The sequence below is a fragment of the Ranitomeya imitator genome, chromosome 4 (assembly GCF_032444005.1).
Source record: "Ranitomeya imitator isolate aRanImi1 chromosome 4, aRanImi1.pri, whole genome shotgun sequence".
Taxonomy (NCBI): domain Eukaryota; kingdom Metazoa; phylum Chordata; class Amphibia; order Anura; family Dendrobatidae; genus Ranitomeya; species Ranitomeya imitator.
Window position 1 is genome coordinate 581,663,299 of NC_091285.1, and position 22,981 is coordinate 581,686,279.

A 22,981-nucleotide genomic window follows, 5' to 3' on the forward strand; every position below is an offset into this window, starting at 1 on the left:
AAAAACAATATATACAGTGTTCCTACAGCACATCTTTGACAGGTTGTAGAGGAGCAAGTGGCGAAGATGGAAGGCGTGATTGCAAACATTCTGAAGATCAATGTGGATTTTACTGTTGAGGCAAATCGTTTGAAAGCTATTGTTCTGGAGAAGGAGCGAGAGAGACAGCACATTATGCGTCTGCACTGCGGACGTTTGTGTTTCCACCCCATCACAGCACAGAGAATGACACGTGGGGTGTATTCTACACTATACATGGAGCTACGAGGAAAGCCTGAGAAATTTTTCTCATATGTGCGGATGCAAATGGAGAACTTTGATTTATTGGTGGAACGAATTGGACACCTCATCAGAAGAATTGACTCGTATTGCCGCTTCTCAGCTTCACCGGCGGAGCGTCTGTTGGTGACTCTTCGGTAAGCCATTTTTATTGTATCTCCTCCTGTTAAAGCACAATTATAACTGTAATGTTGTTGCTGGTAGTTTTTAATAATTATTTTTATTATATCTCCTACTGTTTAAGCTGACTTATAACTGTAATATTATTGCTGGTATTTTGTACACATTTTCCCCTTTTTTTTCACAGATTCCTTGCAACTGGAGATGCCCTTTCGTCACTTCATTTCCAGTTCAGACTTTGGATTTCCACCATATCCGGAATTGTGAAGCACACCTGCCATGCATTGTGGGACTATTTACATAGCGAGTTTATACCACATCCCACAACGGCTGGAAATACCGGACAAATTCCAACAAATCTGACAGTTTCCCAATTGCTTGGGTGCAGTGGACGGGAAACATTTCCGCATTGTCAAACCTTCTGGATCAGAATATTCTAACCATAAAAAATATTTCATGGCCATCGCTGACGCTGAATACAAATTTATAGCAGTCGATATTGGGGCCTATGGCCGCTCCAATGATTCACAAGTTTTTAAATTGTCTGCAATTGGGCGTCATTTCTATGGAAACACCTTCCAATTTCCACCCCCAAGACCACTGCCTGAAACTTCAGAGCCACCAATGCCATTTGCTTGTGTTGGGGGTGAAGCCTTCCAACTCTCGGAACACCTGCTGAAACCATACTCCAGTAGTGGATTGACGCCAACTAAAAGAATTTTTAATTACTGCGTAACACGAGCATGAAGAATGGTGGAGTGCACTTTTGGGATTCTAACAGCCAAATGGCGAGTTCTATTGACCGCTATAAACCTGAAGACTGACACAGTGGACAAGGTTGTGAAAGCTTGTGTGGTCCTGCACAATTTTGTTAGTCATGGCCAAAAGTATTGACACTCCTGCAATTCTGTCAGATAATATTCATTTTCTTCCTGAAAATGATTCCAAACACAAATTATTTGGTATTATTATCTTCATTTAATTTGTCTTAAATGAAAAAACACAAAAGAGAATGAAGCAAAAAGCAAAACATTGATCATTTCACACAAAACTCCAAAAATGGGCCAGACAAAAGTATTGGCACCCTCAGCCTAATACTCGGTTGCACAACCTTTAGCCAAAATAACTGCGACCAACCGCTTCCGGTAACCATCAATGAGTTTCTTACAATGCTCTGCTGGAATTTTAGACCATTCTTCTTTGGCAAACTGCTCCAGGTCCCTGATATTTGAAGGGTGCCTTCTCCAAACTGCCATTTTTAGATCTCTCCACAGGTGTTCTATGGGATTCAGGTCTGGACTCATTGCTGGCCACCTTAGAAGTCTCCAGTGCTTTCTCTCAAACCATTTTCTAGTGCTAGTGTGAAGTGTGTTTTGGGTCATTGTCCTGCTGGAAGACCCATGACCTCTGAGGGAGACCCAGCTTTCTCACACTGGGCCCTACATTATGCTGCAAAATTTGTTGGTAGTCTTCAGACTTCATAATGCCATGCACACGGTCAAGCAGTCCAGTGCCAGAGGCAGCAAAGCAACCCCCAAAACATCAGGGAACCTCTGCCATGTTTGACTGTAGGGACCATGTTCTTTTCTTTGAATGCCTCTTTTTTTCTCCTGTAAACTCTATGTTGATGCCTTTGCCCAAAAAGCTCTACTTTTGTCTCATCTGACCAGAGAACATTCTTCCAAAACGTTTTAGGCTTTTTCAGGTAAGTATTGGCAAACTCCAGCCTGGCTTTTTTATGTCTTGGGGTAAGAAGTGGGGTCTTCCTGGGTCTCCTACCATACAGTCCCTTTTCATTCAGACGCCGACGGATAGTACGGGTTGACACTGTTGTACCCTCGGACTGCAGGGCTGCTTGACCTTGTTTGGATGTTAGTTGAGGTTCTTTATCCAACATTCGCACAATCTTGCGTTGAAATCTCTTGTCGATTTTTCTTTTCCGTCCACATCTAGGGAGGTTAGCCACAGTGCCATAGGCTTTAAACTTCTTGATGACACTGCGACGGTAGACACAGGAACATTCAGGTCTTTGGAGATGGACTTGTAGCCTTGAGATTGCTCATGCTTCCTCACAATTTGGTTTCTCAAGTCCTCAGACAGTTCTTTGGTCTTCTTTCTTTTCTCCATGCTCAATGTGGTACACACAAGGACACAGGACAGATGTTGAGTCAACTTTAATCCATGTCAACTGGCTGCAAGTGTGATTTAGTTATTGCTGGCACCTATTAGGTGCCACAGGTAAGTTATAGGTGCTGTTAATTACACAAATTAGAGAAGCATCACATGATTTTTCGAACAGTGCCAATACTTTTGTCCACCCCCTTTTTTATGTTTGGTGTGGAATTTTAACCAATTTGGCTTTAGGACAATTCTTTTAGTGTTTTTTCATTTTAGACAAATTAAATGAAGTTAATAATACCAAATAATTAGTGTTTGCAATCATTTTCAGGAAGAAACTGAGTATTATCTGACAGAAATGCAGGGGTGGCAATACTTTTGGCCATGACTGTATATGCAAGGAACAGATTTACATTGATGACCACTCTGAAGAAACCACGTTGCATGATTATCATAACATTACTTTTAGAAGTTCTGTGTCAGTTTCCAGAATTAGGGACAAATTTGCTGAATACTTTATTTCACCTCAAGGAAGAGTAGACTGGCTGGATAAGAGAGTTTGAAAAATTTGTCTTGGACCTTCTTTACCCAAAGTATTTTACCTTTTTTACCCAAAGTAGTGTAACTGGTTGAGTTTTACTCAAAGTATTTGACCTTGTTTTACCCACAGTATTGTACCTTGTTTTAAACAAAGTTGTGTACCTGGTTGGGTTTTTCCCAAAGTATATTACCTTCTGTACCCAAAGTATTTTACCCTTTTTACCCAAAGTAGTGTACCTGGTTGGGTTTTACTCAAAGTATTTGACCTTGTTTTACCCACAGTATTGTACCTTGTTTTAACCAAAGTATTTAACCGTAGAATTTAATAAATGAAAGACAAAATTTTTAACCCCAAAAACTGTTTTTTATTAACAAATTTTTAACAAACAATCTATATAAATTTAGATAGTGTGGGGTAGAGATAATACTGGAGGGGCTGTCAGATTGGGACACTTCGACATTGGGAGTATGGAGAGAGGAATGTGGTGGTGGTGACAGATCAGTAGGTAAAACAGGTGAAGGGGTGGAGAAAGAAAGAGAACGGGTTGACATAAAACTGGGAGTAGTGTTGGGAACTTGGAAGGTTTGAGGGGTGGAGTGGAGGGATTGGGAGGCAGAAGAGGTGGTGGGTGGAGAAGAGGGCTATGTTTGGAGCATGATGGGTGTTGAAGGAGACTGGTGGTAGTGGGCAGGGAGTTGAGGTTGGGTAGGGAGTGGAGGCGCGTATGATGTTGTTGGGAACTGGTATGGGACAGGATGCTGGTACGGGGCAGGATGCTGGTTTTGTATAGGAGGGGGAGGAGGGAAAGTAGCTGGAGGGGGGGAGGTGCGGGAGGAACTACCGGGGTGGATGTAGGGGCTTGGGAGCTAACATACGCTACAGCAAACTGGCACGCTTGCATTACATGCATCTGCTGATCAGGAGATAGCTTGTCCATGCGCTGGAAAAACTGACTGGAAAAAGGTGTGGTTTGGAGATTTACTTGAATCTGAATGCATCCTATCCAGGCGTGTGTGCAACTCAAGAATACTGTTGTTGAAACCCACAGGGTTTAACTCTGCAGGCTCCCGAGTGCTGCAGACAGTGCTGTGGAAAAAAGAAAAAAATATATAATTAATATATTGATATTGCTTGGCCCTGGCTGAAACCCAAAAGAAGTGTTAGACATGTAAACATTTTTTATTAAATGGGGTGGGTAATATTTACCTTCTAAAAATATATATATATATACTACGCGCTGATGTAGCCAATATGCATACATACACAAGGAAATATATTCTGATGGTGCACTAAATCAGATAGTAGTAACAAGATACAGAAGTACAGAAGTCTGCAGTTAAAAATCAGTACCTTTACAAGTAGAGGTCAGTCATATCACATGCCGTGAATTGACAGGAGTTCCTGGATGAAGATAGTGCGGTCTCCAGCAAGATACTTGAATCGGAGGGCTGCCCCGGCCGGTGGCGGCTCCTCCAAGCACCGAACCTTCAGTCGGGGTGAAGACACAGCGTCCCGGGCTGATCGCTCCGTGTGGTGCGAGCAGTGTGAAACGGCGCGTCTAGGACCTACGTGACGCAGTGAATCATGTGACCGCCCCACGTGACTACAAGGTTTGGTACGGATCGCGGTAAGGACCAAACCTTGTAGTCACGTGGGGCGGTCACATGATTCACTGCGTCACGTAGGTCCTAGACGCGCCGTTTCACACTGCTCGCACCACACGGCGCGATCAGCCCGGGACGCTGTGTCTTCACCCCCGACTGAAGGTTCGGTGCTTGGAGGAGCCGCCACCGGCCGGGGCAGCCCTCCGATTCAAGTATCTTGCTGGAGACCGCACTATCTTCATCCAGGAACTCCTGTCAATTCACGGCATGCGATATGACTGACCTCTACTTGTAAAGGTACTGATTTTTAACTGCAGACTTCTGTACTTCTGTATCTTGTTACTACTATCTGATTTAGTGCACCATCAGAATATATTTCCTTGTGTATGTATGCATATTGGGTACATCAGCGCGTAGTATATATATATATTTTTAATGTTTAGTACTTCCTACAATCCTGTGGTGGTTGTTTTTACTCCGCGGCAGATTTTTATACCCTGCACCAAATAATTAGCGCCGCCTTCGTCCTTATTTTTAATATTTACCTTCTGCTCACCATCGTCGACCAGAGGAACAACAGGGCTCGAGCATATTTGTATTTGCTCCTGCGTCCTCCTGATCCACTCGGGGCCTGCATCTCTTTGTTAACCCCGTTCTGACATATGATGTAATATCTCGTTGAGATGGGGTGGGCCCGTATGACCACTGACGGGATAGTACGTCATATGCGATCGGCCGCGCTCACGGGGGGAGCGCGGCCGATCGCGGCCAGGTGTCGGCTGACTATCGCAGCTGACATCCAGCACTATGTGCCAGGAGCGGTCACGGACCACTCCCGGCACATTAACCCCCGGCACACTGCGATCAAACATGATCGCAGTGTTCCAGCGGTATAGGGAAGCATCGCGCAGGGAGGGGGCTCCCTGCGTGCTTCCCTGAGACCCTTGGAGCAACGCGATGTGATCGCGTTACTGCGAGAGTCTCTTACCTCCTCCTCCCTGCAGGCCCGGATCCAAAATGGCTGCGGGGCTGCATCCGGGTCCTGCAGGGAGGTGGCTTACCAGCGCCTGCTCAGAGCAAGCGCTGGTAAGCGTCCCTGCTGTGTCTGTGTGATCGCTGATCTGACACTTTGCTGTGCACTGTGTCAGATCAGCGATCACACAAAGTGTCAGATCAGCGATCTGTCACTTTACTGTGATGTCCCCCCTGGGGCAAAGTAAAAAAAAAAATTTTTTTACATGTGTGAAAAAAAAAAAACCTAAATAAATAATAATAAAAAAAATATTGTTCCAATAAATACATTCCTTTATCTAAATAAAAAAAAAACACCAATAAAATTACACATATTTAGTATCACTGCGTCCGTAATGACCCATCCTATAAAACTGTCCCACTAGTTAACCCCTTCAGTGAACACCGTGAAAAAAAAGGCAAAAAACAACGCTTTATTATCATACTGCTGAACAAAAAGTGGAATAACACGTGATCAAAAAGACGGATATAAATAACCATGGTACCGCTGAAAACATCATCTTGTCCTGCAAAAAATGAGCCGCCATACAGCATCATCAGCAAAAAAATAAAAAAGTTATAGTCCTCAGAGTAAAGCGATGCAAAAATAATTATTTTTTCTTTAAAATAGTTTTTATCGTATAAAAGCGCTAAAACATTAAAAAATTATATAAATGAGGTATCGCTGTAATCGTACTGACCCGAAGAATAGAACTGCTTTATCCATTTTACCAAACGCGGAACGGTATAAACGCCCCCCCCCCCCAAAAAAAAAAAAAGAAATTCATGAATAATTGGTTTTTGGTCATTCTGCCTCACAAAAATCGGAATAAAAAGCGATCAAAAAATGTCACGTGCCCGAAAATGTTACCAATAAAAACATCAACTCGTCCCGCAAAAAACAAGACCTCACATGACTCTGTGGACCAAAATATGGAAAAATTATAGCTCTCAAAATGTGGTAACACAAAAAATATTTTTTGCAATAAAAAGCGTCTTTTAGTGTGTGACGGCTGCCAGTCATAAAATCCGATTAAAAAACCCACTATAAATAGCAAATCAAACCCCCCTTCATCACCCCCTTAGTTAGGGAAAAATTAAAAAATTAAAAAAATGTATTTATTTCCATTTTCCCATTTGGGTTAGGGCTAGGGTTAGGGTTAGGGCTACATTTAGGGTTGGGGCTAAAGTTAGCGTTGGGGCTAAAGTTAGGGTTTGGATTACATTTACGATTGGGAATAGGGTTGGGATTAGGGTTAGGGGTGTGTCAGGGTTAGGGGTGTGGTAGGGTTACCGTTGAGATAAGGGCTAGGGGTGTGTTTGGATTAGGGTTTCAGTTATAATTGGGGGATTTCCACTGTTTAGGCACATCAGGGGCTCTCCAAACGTTACATGGTGTCCGATCTCAATTCCAGCCAATTCTGCGTTGAAAAACTAAAACAGCGCATCTTCCCTTCCGAGCTCTCCCGTGAACTCAAACAGGGGTTTATGGGGTCACTTGTGGGGGGTTTCTACTGTTTAGGTATATTAGGGGCTCTGCAAACGGAATGTGACGCCTGCAGACCATTCCATCTAAGTCTGCATTCCAAATGGCGCTCCTTCCCTTCCGAGCTCTCCCATGCGTCACTTATCGGGGGTTTCAATTGTTTAGGCACATCAGTGGCTCTCCAAACGCAACATGGCGTCCCATCTCAATTCCAGTCAATTTTGCAATGAAAAGTCAAATGGCGCTCCTTCCTTTCCGAGATTTGCCATGCGCCCAAATAGTGGTTTACCCCCACATATGGGGTATCAACGTACTCAGGACAAATTGTACAACAATTTTTGTGGTCCAATTTCTTCTCTTACCCTTGGGGAAATAAAAAATTGGGGGCGAAAAGATCATTTTTGTGAAAAAATATGATTTTTTATTTTTACGGCTCTGCATTATAAACTTCTGTGAAGCACTTGGTGGGTCAAAGTGCTCACCACACATCTAGATAAGTTCCTTAGGGGGTCTACTTTCCAAAATGGTGTCACTTGTGGGGGGTTTCAATGTTTAGGCACATCAGTGGCTCTCCAAACGCAACATGGCGTTCCATCTCAATTCCTGTCAATTTTGCATTGATAAGTCAAACGGCGCTCCTTCCCTTCCGAGCTCTCCCTTGCACCCAGACAGTGGTTTACCCCCACATATGGGGTATCAGCGTACTGAGGACAAATTGTACAACAACTTCTGGGGTTCATTTCCTCCTGTTACCCTTGGTAAAATAAAACAAATTGGAGCTGAAGTAAATTTTTTGTGAAAAAAAGTTAAATGTTCATTTTTATTTAAACATTCCAAAAATTCCTGTGAAACACCTGAAGGGTTAATAAACTTCTTGAATGTGGTTTTGAGCTTCTTGAGGGGTGCAGTTTTTAGAATGGTGTCACACTTGGTTATTTTCTATCACATAGACCCCTAAAAATGACTTCAAATGAGATGTGGTCCCTAAAAAAAAAATGGTGTTGTAAAAATGAGAAATTGCTGGTCAACTTTTAACCCTTATAACTCCCTAACAAAAAAAAATTTTGTTCCAAAATTGTGCTGATGTAAAGTAGACATGTGGGAAATGTTACTTATTAAGTATTTTGTGTGCCATATCTCTGTGATTTAATTGCATAAAAATTCAAAGTTGGAAAATTGCAAACTTTTCAAATTTTCGCCAAATTTCCGTTTTTTTCACAAATAAACGCAGGTAATATAAAAGAAATTTTACCACTATCATGAAGCACAATATGTCACGAGAAAACAGTGTCAGAATCACTGGGATCTGTTGAAGCGTTCCAGAGTTATAACCTCATAAAGGGACAGTGGTCAGAATTGTAAAAATTGGCCCGTCATTAACGTGCAAACCACCCTTGGGGTTAAAGGGGTTAAACTCTTTCTTGAAGCGATCCCTGATTGACGGCCACCGCTTGACAACTCTCTCGCCTGAATAGTGAAAGCACAAATTGGTTAGTATACAACACATTACATCCAGCAACATAACTGAACTGTGAATACTTACGTGCTTGTTTCTGGGCCCGAACATCGAGGTCCTCCCAGTTGTCCACCAGTTTTTGGCATGCTTGCTCCCAGAGTCGACAGGTCACAACAAGATCTGCGTGGTGGCGGTCCCCCATGTTTGACAGCGGCTCCTGCTCTCGGATTAGATTGATGAGGAGGTCGATGTTTAACCTGGCCTCCTCACCATCAGAGTCAGGACCACGCTGTGAAGCCTTATAAAAAAGAAAAAAAACAAAGACATTAGACTCAAAACAATAGCATAAAGTTGACAAAAATTTTTTTAAAAAAAAAGGTACTTACTGGATAGCGACCACCCTGACGCTCACACCGACGACCTTGGGAGGCGCTTTGAGGACCTCTGGATCGAGCCCCAGAATCAAAAGACTATAAAAAAAGAAAAAACTTTATGTACTTGGATGTAGGCTTCTGTGTTGTGTGTACGGTGATGTCTGTAATGATCTATTTTTATGTCTAGTGTGTACTGTGATGTCTGTGATAATGTGGTTCTGCGATGCATGTAAGAAACTTTACCAATTAGGAGCCCGCTCCAAAAAATACATTTATTTACCTCACAGCGCTGACGAGGCTGGGGAGGGCTCCCAGAAGAAGACATGGCTACGACTGGCTGCTGTCAAGCTGTGGCTGGCTGGCTGCTGGCACACTGTGGCTGGCACACTGGCTGGCTGGCTGTTGACTGGTGGCAGGTTCCGCTCTGGTGGCAGGTTCCGCTCTGGTGGCAGGTCTTTTGTCTTGGTGGCTGGCTGGTAAATGGATGAGAGAAGGCCTCACTGGCAGTGTTTATATCTGTTTCCTGGGGGCTGGCCAATTGTATCGGAGCATGCTCAGTGAAAAAAAAAACGGATCCGGTGCCGAATCCGTCATCTTCCGGCACACATAGACTTCCATTCTAGCAAAAATACGGAAGCGCCGGATTTGGCACTGTCCGATTTTTTTTTATTTTGCCGCAGACAAAAAAAAACGTTACTGTCTGCGTTTTTTCCAGACACCGGAAAAACCGTTTTTGCCGGATCTGGCGAAAACCAGACACAACGTGAGGCCATCCTGCGCTAATACAAGTCTATGAGAAAAAATGGATCTGGCGGCAGCTTTTGCCGGTTCCGTTTTTTTCAAAATTCGCCGGATTGAGCCTGACTGCAAAAACCTGATGTGTGAAAGTAGCCTTACCTATTTAGGGGTCACTAGATCTCCCTTAGGCTGCCGTCACACTAGCAGTATTTGGTCAGTATTTTACATCAGTATTTGTAAGCCAAAACCAGGAGTGGAATAATTAGAGGAAAAGTATAATAGAAACATATTCACCACTTCTGCATTTATCACCCACTCCGGGTTTTGGCTTGCAAATACTGATGTAAAATACTGACCAAATACTGCTAGTGTGACGGCAGCCTTATACTTATATTCAGCTAATTGTAATCCCTACATTCAGTCACTAGAATCCATCTTAAGGATGAGGCGCCATTAGGCCATGTTCACACAGTGCGTTTTTTTCTGCGGAACCGCAGCGTTTTTGCCGCTGCGGTTCCGCAGCTGTTTTCCATGCAGGGTACAGTGTACTGTACCCTATGGAAAACAGGAACCACTGTGCACATGATGCGGGAATCGGGAAAAAAAGCCGCGCTGAATAGCCGCGGTAAAAAAGAAGTACCATGTCACTTCTTTTTTTCGGAGCCGCAGCGGTTCTGCACCCATTGACCTCCATTGTGAGGTCAAACCCGCAGTAAAACCCGCAGATGAAAAAAATATCTGCGGGTTTTACTGCGGTTTGTGGTGCCGAACCGCTGCAGCAGGAAGTGCGGGGAAGCGGGCGGAAGTGCGTGGGCGGAGTGTGGCTGCCCCCCCGTGCTCCGATCCCGCCCCCCCGTGCTCCAATCCCACCGCCCCGTGCTCCGATGCCCCCCCCCCCAGTGCTCCGATGCCCCCACCGTGCCCTAATCTCCCCCCCTTATACTTACCCGGCGTCCCGGTGTCCGTCCGGCCGTCTTCTCCCTGGGCGCCGCCATCTTGCAAAATGGCGGGCGCATGCGCAGTGCGCCCCCCGAATCTGCCGGCCGGCAGATTCGTTCCAAAGTGCATTTTGATCACTGAGATATAACCTATCTCAGTGATCAAAATTAAAAAAAATAGTAAATGACCCCCCCCCCTTTGTCACCCCCATAGGTAGGGACAATAAAAAAAAATTAAGAATTTTTTTTTTTTCCACTAAGGTTAGAATAGGGTTAGGGGTAGGGTTAGGGTTAGGGGTAGGGTTAGGGTTAGGGGTAGGGTTAGGGGTAGGGTTAGGGGTACGGTTAGGGGTAGGGTTAGGGTATTTTCAGCCATTTTAACTGCATAAAAAAAAGGATCAAAAAAAGGATAAAAAAAGGACCAAAAAAAGGACCTGCGTTTTCTGCCAAGAGCTGCAGTTTTTTAAAAAACAGTCCTGAAAAAAAAAAGGATGGAAATCAGGAACGTGTGAACATACCCTTATACCCTTTCTTATTTAGGTAGAGCAAATTTACTTAAAATTCTAGAAATTCTTAAATTGTTTTACGTACTCCAATGGGGGAGCATCCTCAAATTCCTTTTCATATGTAATCTAAACCTAGGCTAAATGGTGGTATTAATTTTGTCACCATAAAACTATATAATGTGGCCCCTCTCCTTAGTGATTGGCTGCATGTTACATCTATATTCGCAAATCATTCTATTGATCTTCACGTGCCATTTTCCCAAGTGCCTGATAACTTCCGAATTAATAGAACTATTGCCTTATCACATTTGTAAATCCTTGCAAGATAGTTTTGGACCAACCACATGGATCCAGCAAAGGCAGTTGATGGGAGATTCTCCGATAATGTTACCTTAGTTTCCACTACAGGTTATGTCTGCGACATGGAGTTACAAAGCCATGAGGATGAGTTCTTCTATTACTATATTCTCTCCTTCTACTTTCGCTACAATCGCTATAATTTTCCTTGATGGGAGAGAGGAGGAACCATGGACAATTGTTGGCGCTCATTTGGCACCACTGTTACAGTTTACTTTGTTGTTCATTAACCTATTGATTGCACAGTAATTTATATTACCACAATGACTTACCGTATTTTGCGGTTTATAAGACACACCGGATTATAAGACATACCCCAAATTTTGAGGAGAAACATAGGAAAAAAAAACTTTTTTTAATAAAATGGTGGTGCTTCTTACAATCCAGGTGTCTTATTGCTTATTGGGGGTGGTGGCTGCGGTGAAGCGGGGTCCCAGGGTCGCTGCTGGCGCAGGCTGGAGTAGGGCGATGCTACGGACCCCAGACTGAGAGAAAGGGGTGCAGGCCGCAGTGGAGCAGGGTCCCAGGGTCACTGCTGGACGAAGCAAGAATGTCACTGCGGGTGTTTGATAGTGCGGAGGCTCTGCCGACATTTTGCGAAAGCCCAGAGCCCCCGCACTGTTTACTGCGCAGTGGACTCCGGGAAAATGTCTATCGGGGCGACGCATGCACAGATGGAGATCTTGGAGGTGATATCTCATCTCCTGAGATCTTGGTGCCGGGATCTCCATCTGCGCCGCATCCACGGCCATTTTCCTGGAGACATCGCGTAGAGGCAGACACGGATGGAGATCTCAGCTTTCCTCCATCTGCGCCACTACCGCTCGCCGCCGTACCACCACCACTCGCCACCGTATCACAACCACTCACCGCCGTGTCACCACTGCACACAGCAGGACCACTGCTCGCCAACCTACCACCACCGCACACTGCAGGACCACCACACCACCACCGCACCAGCCCCAGCTCCGGGCCCGCAGCATTGACCCCTCGGTAAGAACAGTGTTCGGTTTATAAGACGCACTCCCATATTCCCCCTAATAGTGGGTTTTAGAATCTGAAAAATACGGTATATCATAAATGTTGTATATAGAGTGATTTCTCTAAGTCAAATCAACCATTTATTACTCTATTTCCTTTGTTTATATACGTTATGTGATTTTGTAATCTGAAAAATCTTAGTAAAAATGTTCTTTAAAAAAAAAAAGTAATAATTGGATGATTCTCATTTTTTACCTGCAGATGTCATGGCGTCCGCAGTACCGAAGCTCTAAATTCCGCAACGTGTACGGCAAAGTTGCAAGCCGGGAGAACTGTTATGAATGTATTCCCATTACTAAGAATGTGCATGATAGCCCCTTCTGTGCTGTCAATGCTAAGTTCATAGCGATTGTCACCGAGAGTGCAGGAGGGGGCTCATTCCTGGTCATTCCCCTTAATCAGGTAAGTTAATGTATCTGCATTAAATTTTCACCTAATGAATATGACATCACTGCCTGTAGCTTCTAATATAATGGTTACATGGGAGGAATCTATAAATGTATGATATAAAAAAATATCAGATGATATTAGGCAGTACTTTATAATGTGTGCAGGTGGCGGGAGGAGTTACTGACAGGTATCTGTCTGTCCTCCTCCCCCAGGTCTGCATGGTGGGGGCTCACCTATGAAATCTTCTGTGCCTCCCCCAGACTGGACGCATTGTGCCCAATCACCCCAAGGTGTGTGGGCACCAGGGCGCAGTACTGGAAATTAAATGGAACCCATTCATTGAGAATGTCATCGCCTCCTGCTCCGAGGACACTTCGGTAAGTCATGTTTCTCATAAAAAAAAATTACATATATATATTTTGTTGAATGACTGTGGTGCTTATAATTGCATTTAAAATCGGTTTATTATCCAAAGCAGAATAATATTCATGTCTGTTTTGAGTGGTTTTGTTAACATGAAACAAAGAAACAGAATACTTCAAGGGAATCTGTCAGTAGGGTGAACCCTCCTAAGGCGTCTATATGGGCACGCAGATCATAGAAAGCTGAATAAAATGATACATTGATATCTGTGATCTGATGTCTTATTCCAGAGAAATCCATATTTTTCTTTATATGTAAATGAGCTGTTAAGATCTATGGGCCGACACAGATCTCCCTGTGAGTCTGCTTCCCGAGCTTATTGTAACTGAAAGGAGAGTTACCAGTGTGAGACGTGTAATGACTGACAGTCTGCTCTCCTGATCTGCGTGTCTCACACTGGTAACTCCTCCTTTCATTTAAAATAATCTCTGGAGGCAGATTCTCAGGGAGATCTTTGTCCAGCCCCTAGATTTTAACAGCTCATTTACATACAGTATTAAGATTTGTATTGAATAAGACAGATTCCCTTGAAAAAAAAATGAATAAATAAATAAAAAATTTTGGTCCTCCTGTACCCTATTTACATTGGTATTCTGAAGTACTGTAATAAGATGTCTCAGCAAGATTAGTAAAACTACATAGCCAATAATAGACATTTTCCTACAATTATGAGTATAAACGTAAAAATAAATGTCACATAAACAGTTTAGCTTAAATACCTGAAGATCCGCATGTAGCCAAAATATAAAATATTATCAAAGATATATCTGATAATACCCAATATATACACTAATTAGATATGAATATCAAGAAAATAAACCAAATTTCCATAAAAACAGAATGTCTGTCCCATGCCCTGAGTAATAGACTTACCAGCTGCCGTCTTCAGCTGTCCCTGGCGCTGCTCTGGTCCTGGTCCATCTTGTGACCGCAGCATGTGACTGACCGGAAATCAGAGGTAACGGCCACAAGCTCTCAGTGCAAGTCTATGGAGCCTTGTTCTGCAGCTCATAGACTTACTTTGAGTAGTGAGTTCTGGCGCCCAGCAAACATTGGTGATCCGGCAGGTCACGACCTGCAGAAGACTATCAGAGTGGCGCCGAGAACAGAAGTGACACCACTCCAGTGGTAAAATAAAAATAAATAAATAAAAAGCTGGAGTGTGCTTAAAAGATAACTATCCTGAGAATTTCTACGTTTTCCATAACACAACAATTTTAGATAATCTTGAAACTCTTGACGTAAGAAAGGGGGTGTTCCCCTGAAACATGGCAGGAGTGCGCCTGGCCATGTTGGCTACCAAATCGAAAATGATGTATTGCTCCTGATTCCTATGGACAATATATTGATGCCAGGATTTTTTGAACATGTGGTGCATATACCAGTCTACAATGTATTGCACTTTATCGCTTGAAGCTTTCTGTATATGGGAATATCTAATTTTCCATTACATTAGAATCTAGTATGTCTCCCTTTTTTTTAACCTTATCTTGGAACTTTCCATTGTGCTGCTCCTCATTACCCCTCTGTGTAAATAAAATGACAACTGGGTGTAACCATTACCCATGTCAGTGGGGTGGGTCTGTACTCACTACAACTCTACAATCTGTGTAGGGACACACCCTACTGACAAAGGGATTGCTGATATCAATTTATTCATATATGTCCAAGGAGAATAACTAGCGCATATGATGACATAATTAGGGGAAAAGATGACCTATCTTGTGGGATATGCAAGTAATTAGTAAATATACATAAAACAAACATGTCAGACTGACATAAAACAGACAATATCGGATCTTACATAAAACAGACGTGAGACTAACATAAAATGGATATATCAAACTGACATAAAACAGACATATCGGACTGACGTAAAAAACAGACATACAGGTGCTTCTCACAAAATTAGAATATCATCAAAAAGTCAATTTATTTCAGTTCTTCTATACAAAGAGTGAAACTCGTACATTATAGAGTCATTACAGAGTGATCTATTTCAAGTGTTTATTTCTGTTAATGTTGATGATTATGGCTTACAGCCAATGAAAAGCCAAAAGTCATTAAAAAGTCTCAGTAAATTAGAATAAATAACAAAAAATGCCTGCAAAGGTTTCCTAAGCATTTAAAAGGTCCCCCAGTCTGTTTCAGTAGGCTCCGCAATCATGGGGAAGACTACTGACTTGACAAATGTCCAGAAGGCAGTCATTGACACACTCCACAAGGAGGGTAAGCTACAAAAGGTCATTACTAAAGACGCTGGCTGTTCACAGAGTGCTGTATCCAGGCATATTAATGGAAAGTTGAGTGGAAGGAAAAAGTGTGGTAGAAAAAGGTGCACAAGCAACCAGGATAACCGCAGCCTTGAAAGGATTGTTACGAAAAGGTCATTCAAAAATTTGGGGGAGATTCATAAGGACTGGACTGCTGCTGGAGTCATTGCTTCAAGAGGCACCACACTCCGATGTATCCAGGACATGGGCTACAAGTGTCGCATTCCTTGTGTCAAGCCACTCATGACCAATAGACAACACCAGAAGCGTTTTATCTGGGCCAATGAGAAAAAGAATTGGGCTGTTGTTCTGTGGTCCAAGGTGTTGTTTTCAGATGAAAGTAAATTTTGCATTTTGTTTGGAAATCAAGGTCCTAGAGTCTGGGGAAAGAGTGGAGAGGTCACAATCCAAGCTGCTTGAGGTCTAGTGTGAAGTTTCCACAATCAGTGATGGTTTGGGGAGCCATGTCATCTGCTGGTGTAGGTCCACTTTGTTTTATCAAGACCAAAGTCAGCGCAGCCGTTTGCCAGGAAATTTTAGAGTGCTTCATGCTTCCCTCTGCTGACAAGTTTTTTGGAGATGGAAATTTCATTTTCCAACAGGACTTGGCACCTGTCCACACTGCCAAAAGTACTAATACCTGGTTTAAAAACAATAGTATCACTGTGCTTGATTGGCCAGCAAACTCGTCTGACCTTAACCCCATAGAGAGTCTATGGGGTATTGTCAAAAGGAAGATAAATAATAAAAATCTTTATTTTTATATAGCGCTAACATATTCCGCAGCGCTTTACAGTTTGCACACATTATCATCACTGTCCCCGATGGGGCTCACAATCTAAATTCCCTATCTGTATGTCTTTGGAATGTGGGAGGAAACCGGAGTGCCCGGAGGAAACCCACGCAAACACGGAGAGAACATACAAACTCTTTGCAGATGTTGTCCATGGTGGGATTTGAACCCAGGACTCCAGCGCTGCAAGGCTGCTGTGCTAACCACTGCGCCACCGTGCTGCCCAGATGAGAGACACCAGACCCAAGACGAGCTGAGAGCTGCTATCAAAGCAACCTGGGTTTCCATAACACCTCAGCAGTGTTACAGGCTGATCGCCTACATGCCACACCACATTGATGCAGTAATTGATGTAAAAAGAGCCCCGACCAAGTATTAAGTGCATTTACTGAACATACGTTTCAGTACGCCAACGTTTCAGATTTTGAAATCATTTTTCAAGCTGGTGTTCTAAAATATTCTTATTTACTGAGATAATGACTTTGGGTTTTCATTGGCTGTAAGCCATAATCATCAACATTAACAGAAATAAACACTTGAAATAGATCACTCTGTAATGACTCTATATAATACATGGGTTTCACTTTTTGTATTGAAGAACTGAAATAAATTAACTTTTTGATGATATTCTAATTTTGTGAGAAGCACCTGAATCAGAGCTGACATAAACCAGACATATCAGAGCTGACTTAAAAGAGACATATCAGACTAACAAAAAACTGACCTATCGGACTGACATATTGGAGCTGACAAATTCTGTTCAAAAGAGTTGTCTGCTTTCTGTTGAGACTTCTGAAATGCCAAACTAGTCTATACCTCTGACTAAAGCAGTAAGTGATTCTTTAGCTCCCCCCAAATTGTGGGCTAGTACAAAGTATTTACTATTTCTTGTCCTACTGTACCTACAGTCACTATCTATGTAATCTAAGCATTAAACTATAGTTTCCGTACCCCTGAGCTGAGTGTACCAGAGTCACCTTAGGCCTTACCTTTGCAGGACCCGCACAGCAGTGTCAGTACCTGTAACACTATACATAAGTTACATTACATTTACATTTCAAATGATGCAATAAAACACAGTCAAAACACATGAAAAAGTATACATGGCACAATTCTCTTCAGGGGCAGTAACACGATGGTCTCTGTCACACCCTTACATCTGCATATGAGCGGTACAGGGTGAGAAACACAGGAGACAGTCACGTGAGGAAATCATTTACCACACTTATCGTACACACCATGGACAAGGTGGTGCATTTCCACAGCATACTTATGGACAGCTGAGTGGCCTCTAAGGGCCACGGTACACAACAAGTTAATTTATCACTTCATATGCCATTATATGACAGTGTCAACTGTTATATTGTTGTAGTTCTGGCACATAGGTAAAGGGAATCGGTTGTCAGATTCACGCAGCCTGATCCATAGACGGCATGAACCAGAGCCTGGCTATGTGTTTGCAGTAAGGTATGTTTCAGAGTGGACATACTTTGAAAAGCTGATCGGGAACAATGCTACTCAGCTGACTAGTCCGAGGTGGTCCGCGGTGGCTGCTCCTCTCCCTGCTTCAGTTGATTTACAGGTCTCTCCCCATGTGTGACACAAAGAGAGGGGAATTGTCTCAGCACTATCATGTAATTTAAAATAGGAAACTCCTGTGTGAACTCGGTCTGACATCCAAAGCCCAAAGTGTATCCAGTAAAAAAATGAAAGTTAGCGGCAAAGTTATTCTTTATTTCAAATCTTCCTTAAAGCCATCTCTGTGGCAGACGGAGCTGGGAGAGGGGAAGAACGGCAATTGTAGCAGAGAAGACGACAGTTTCGCGCTGGAGTGTGGTTCAAGGGGTCCCTGTGGGTGTACATAAAGAGAAACCTGTCAGTTATGGTAAGCAGGGCGAGAAAAAGCTGACAGAGACTGCATCAGACTAGTCAGCCGAGACATATAGTCTACTGCCGGCTTTTCAAACGTTCAGTATTTGGTCACTATTTTACCTCAGTATTTTACCTCAGTATTTGTAAGCCAAATCCAGGAGTGGAACAGTCAGCCTAACAGTATAATAGAAACAAGTCACCACTTCTGTATTTATCACCCACTCCTGGTTTTGGCTACAAATGCTGAGGAAATATAATGACTAAATACTGAATGTGTGAACGTGGCCTAAAGCATAAAGCTGAAATCACACAGCCAGACTCTGGGTCACACTGACTGTACAGTATTTGGGGCAAATTGAATCTGATAACAGGTTCCCTTTAAATAATATTAACTAAAATAACATCCCTTCCTAAGGTGAGGATATGGGAAATTCCAGATGGCGGACTCAAGAAGAACATGACAGAAGCAGTTTTGGAGCTCTATGGACATAGTCGACGAGTGGGACTCATAGAATGGCACCCTACTGCTAACGGTATACTGTTCAGCGCTGGGTATGACTACAAGGTCAGTAATGTCTTAGTCTACAGTTTTGTTCTTTTTAAATTTCAGATACATTTGAAGAAAGTGGCACCTTAAGAGCGTTTTTTTTACCTGAATACATATAAAAATAATTTTTACAACTGAGTTGCATTAAAAATGTTGCACTTTTTTCCTTTTATAGTCTCTGTTTTTCCCTGCTCGTAGCTGATGGCAGAATAAGTGATCTAACAATCCATCACTGAACTCCTTCTGAGAGTTTGTAAGGGTCTGTTTACATGGAACGACCGGTGGCACCAAATGGGCTGCCGATCGGTAAGCCTCTAACGATCGGTAAACCTCTAACGATCGGCAGTCATTTAATCGCCTCTTTACACAGGCAGACCACAAAAACTGATGCACACTGAGCGAATTGTAATAGATCATTCAGTGCGCAGAGGCTGCCTTGGTTCTGTTCACACATGTTCATAATAACCTTTCAGTGTCAGAGCGCAGCTTCAGTGACCGGCGGTGATGTCATTCAGGTTACCGCAGTTCACTGAAGCTGCGATTCTCACAGGTAGCGGTGCGATGAACTGCGGTGACATCTATGAGATCACGGCTAGCGATGACGTAATGAAAGTTACCATTGAATACAATTGGTATGCGTGTGTCCGTTTGTGCTGTCCTTAAAAAATGTACCACATATAGTCATGAAAAACGGATATGTGAAGAGGGCCTTAGGCAAAATTTCAGATTTTGTCAGGATTTAGGTGCTGAATCCCCACCTGAATCCTCAACGTGTGAACATGACCTCAAGGGCCCCAATACATATTACGCAAAGTTAGCCAAACTTACCAATGTCGGTGGACTGGACAACTATGTTATATATCTGAGGGCCTGCCTCCCCCCCCACCATTTGTGGGGATGAGAAGAATCGGGTATGTTGAATTTAAACATCCTTTTGTTCTCATGAAAGGTAACTTGCCACCAGTTGTATCTGGAGGAATAGTTAATGGTCAGATAATCTTTTGGGTATTGGCTTTTGGAGGATTATGAGCACCTTTAGGGTTTGCTCACACATTTTGGATATGCTGCAAATTTTCTGTCTGGATTAGATTACAAAGTCCGCCGTGTATTTCAGTAGCAGCACAGCACTTGAATTGCCAATATACTTTGCAATGCGTATGATAAAATAAGGGGAAAATATGCTACATAATCTGCAACAAATCTGCATGTGGGGCATTCAGATTTTATTGTAGATTTTATGTAAATTTATAGAAAAATCTGCAGCAAATAATTTGTACTTGTGAACATACACGCATGGTGTGATACATTAATGGGAATCTGTCACTGGGCTTTTGCTACCTCATCTGAGAAGCATATTCAGTAAAAGGAGAACCATAGGAGTAAAAAATCTTATAAAAAATCATGGTTACACCCTGACGCGTGTTTCAACGCTATTTCGCCATGCTTTCTCAAGAGAAAAGGCTTGGCGAAACGCGCGTCGGGGTGTATCCAGTGGTGTGTGCCTCAGTACTTGGTAAGATTATCCCTGTCTGAATAAAATATATGCCTACTAGTGATGAGCGAGTGTACATGTGGGGGTTGCCTGGTGGCTAGGGAATCCCCACATGTAATCAAGCTGACTAGTAGCTGTAAATCATACAGCAGCAGCAATGAAAACTAAATTTCAGAGCACAGACAAATACTTGGAGACCACCCGAGCAATGAGTATACTCGCTCATCACTAATGCCTACAGTATGGCTTCACATGAGAATATGGTATGTCTTGTTGGGGCTGACACCAGCAACCATGTCCTTTGAGCTATATGAATTCATGTAATGACTTATGATATTTTCTTAGCTTCAGTAAAGGTTATGGCTTTAAGGATTTAGTGCCTAATTTGACAGGGTATATCCTGCTATTGGATGAATATATATAGATTAATGTGGAATTACGGCTGTACATAGTTCTGAGTGCCAGCAATTTGGTGTCCTTATTTGCACTTTTTTATTCATGTAATTTTGTATTATTCTAATATGTCAATACAGATTTTTTGTAACATTTTTATAAAACTCCTATGGTTCTCCTTTTTCTGAATATGCTAGCTTTGGAGTGGTATATGCATAGCTAAGGGAATTTCACTTTGCGGCCCAAACAATATGCTGTAAATCTACCAGTTCTCTGAATGCTGAGCTGTGTATAACCCCACCTACATCACAGATTGGCAGCTTCCTATGTACACTGTGCATAGGCAGAAAGCTGCCAATCAGTGGTGGGGGCGGGGTTGGACTACCTGGCAGCAGGTTTACTAGTCATCTACTGACAATTTCATGCTGCTAACACTGTGATTTTATGAAAACTACAGCAGACAACATATCACTGGAATCAGGATATCTGGCCCTACATTATGCTGCTTTCAGATTAGGTAACAAAGACCTGGGGTCAGATTGCCTTTAACCCCTTTCTGCCATTAGACGTACTATTGCGTCCATGTGGGGTGGGCTTTACTTCCCAAGGACGCAATAGTACGTCATGTGCGATCGGCAGCGCTCACGGGGGGAGCGCCGCCGATCGCGGCCGGGTGTCAGCTGTTTATCGCAGCTGACATCCGGCACTATGTGCCAGGAGCGGTCACGGACCGCCCCCGGCACATTAACCCCCGGCACACCGCGATCAAAGATGATCGCGATGTGCCGGCGGTACAGGGAAGCACCGCGCAGGGAGGGGGCTCCCTGCGGGCTTCCCTGAGCCCCCCGCAGCAACGCGATGTGATCGCGTTGCTGCGAGGGTCTCACCTCCCTCCCTGCTCCCTCCAGCCCCGGATCCAAGATGGCCGCGGATCCGGGTCCTGCAGGGAGGGAGGTGGCTTCACAGAGCCTGCTCAGAGCAGGCACTGTGAAGCAGCCTGCACTCCTATCAGATCAGTGATCTGACAGAGTGCTGTGCAAACTGTCAGATCACTGATCTGTGATGTCCCCCCCTGGGACAAAGTAAAAAAGTAAAAAAAAAAATTTCAAATGTGTAAAAAAAAATAAAAAAAAATATTCCAAAATAATGAAAAAAAAAATAAAAATATTATTCCCATAAATACATTTCTTTATCTAAATAAAAAAAACAAAACAATAAAAGTACACATATTTAGTATCGCCGCGTCCGTAACGGCCCGACCTATAAAACTGGCCCACTAGTTAACCCCTTCAGTAAACACCGTAAGAAAAAAAAAAAAAAAACGAGGCAAAAAACAACGCTTGATAATCATACCGCCGAACAAAAAGTGGAATAACACGCGATCAAAAAGACAGATATAACTAACCATGGTACCGCTGAAAACGTCATCTTGTCCCGCAAAAAACGAGCCACCATACAGCATCATCAGCAAAAAAATAAAAAAGTTATAGTCCTGAGAATAAAGCGATGCAAAAATAATTATTTTTTCTATAAAATAGTTTTTATCGTATAAAAGCGCCAAAACATAAAAAAATGATATAAATGAGGTGTCGCTGTAATCGTACTGACCCGAAGAATAAAACTGCTTCATCAATTTTACCAAACGCGGAACGGTATAAACGCCTCCCCCAAAAGAAATTCATGAATAGCTGGTTTTTGGTCATTCTGCCTCACAAAAATCGGAATAAAAAGCGATCAAAAAATGTCACGTGCCCGAAAATGTTACCAATAAAAACATCAACTCGTCCCGCAAAAACCAAGACCTCACATGACTCTGTGGACCAGAATATAGAAAAATTATAGCTCTCAAAATGTGGTAACGCAAAAAATATTTTTTGCAATAAAAAGCGTCTTTCAGTGTGTGATGGCTGCCAATCATAAAAATCCGCTAAAAAACCCGCTATAAAAGTAAATCAAACCCCCCTTCATCACCCCCTTAGTTAGGGAAAAATTAAAAAAATGTATTTATTTCCATTTTCCCATTAGGGCTAGGGTTAGAGTTAGGGCTAGGGTTAGGGCTAGGGTTAGGGCTAGGGTTAGGGCTAGGGTTAGGGCTAGGGCTAGGGTTAGGGCTAGGGTTAGGGCTAGGGTTAGGGCTAGGGTTAGGGTTAGGGCTAGGGTTAGGGCTAGGGTTAGGGCTAAGGTTAGGGCTAGGGTTAGGGCTAGGGTTAGGGCTAGGGTTAGGGCTAG

At 43.0% G+C, this 22,981-nt stretch overlaps 1 protein-coding gene across 1 annotated transcript in view; it reads left to right on the top strand.

The window, feature by feature from the left end:
- The window catches only part of CORO2B (coronin 2B), a 117,052-nt gene that overhangs the window by 78,801 nt on the left and 15,270 nt on the right, over nucleotides 1-22,981 (top strand). Inside the window, exons 2-4 of the mRNA XM_069766422.1 lie at nucleotides 12,771-12,971; nucleotides 13,220-13,336; nucleotides 18,736-18,885. Of these exons, the coding sequence (XP_069622523.1) occupies nucleotides 12,771-12,971; nucleotides 13,220-13,336; nucleotides 18,736-18,885 (468 nt within the window). The remainder of the gene's footprint in view (nucleotides 1-12,770; nucleotides 12,972-13,219; nucleotides 13,337-18,735; nucleotides 18,886-22,981) is intronic.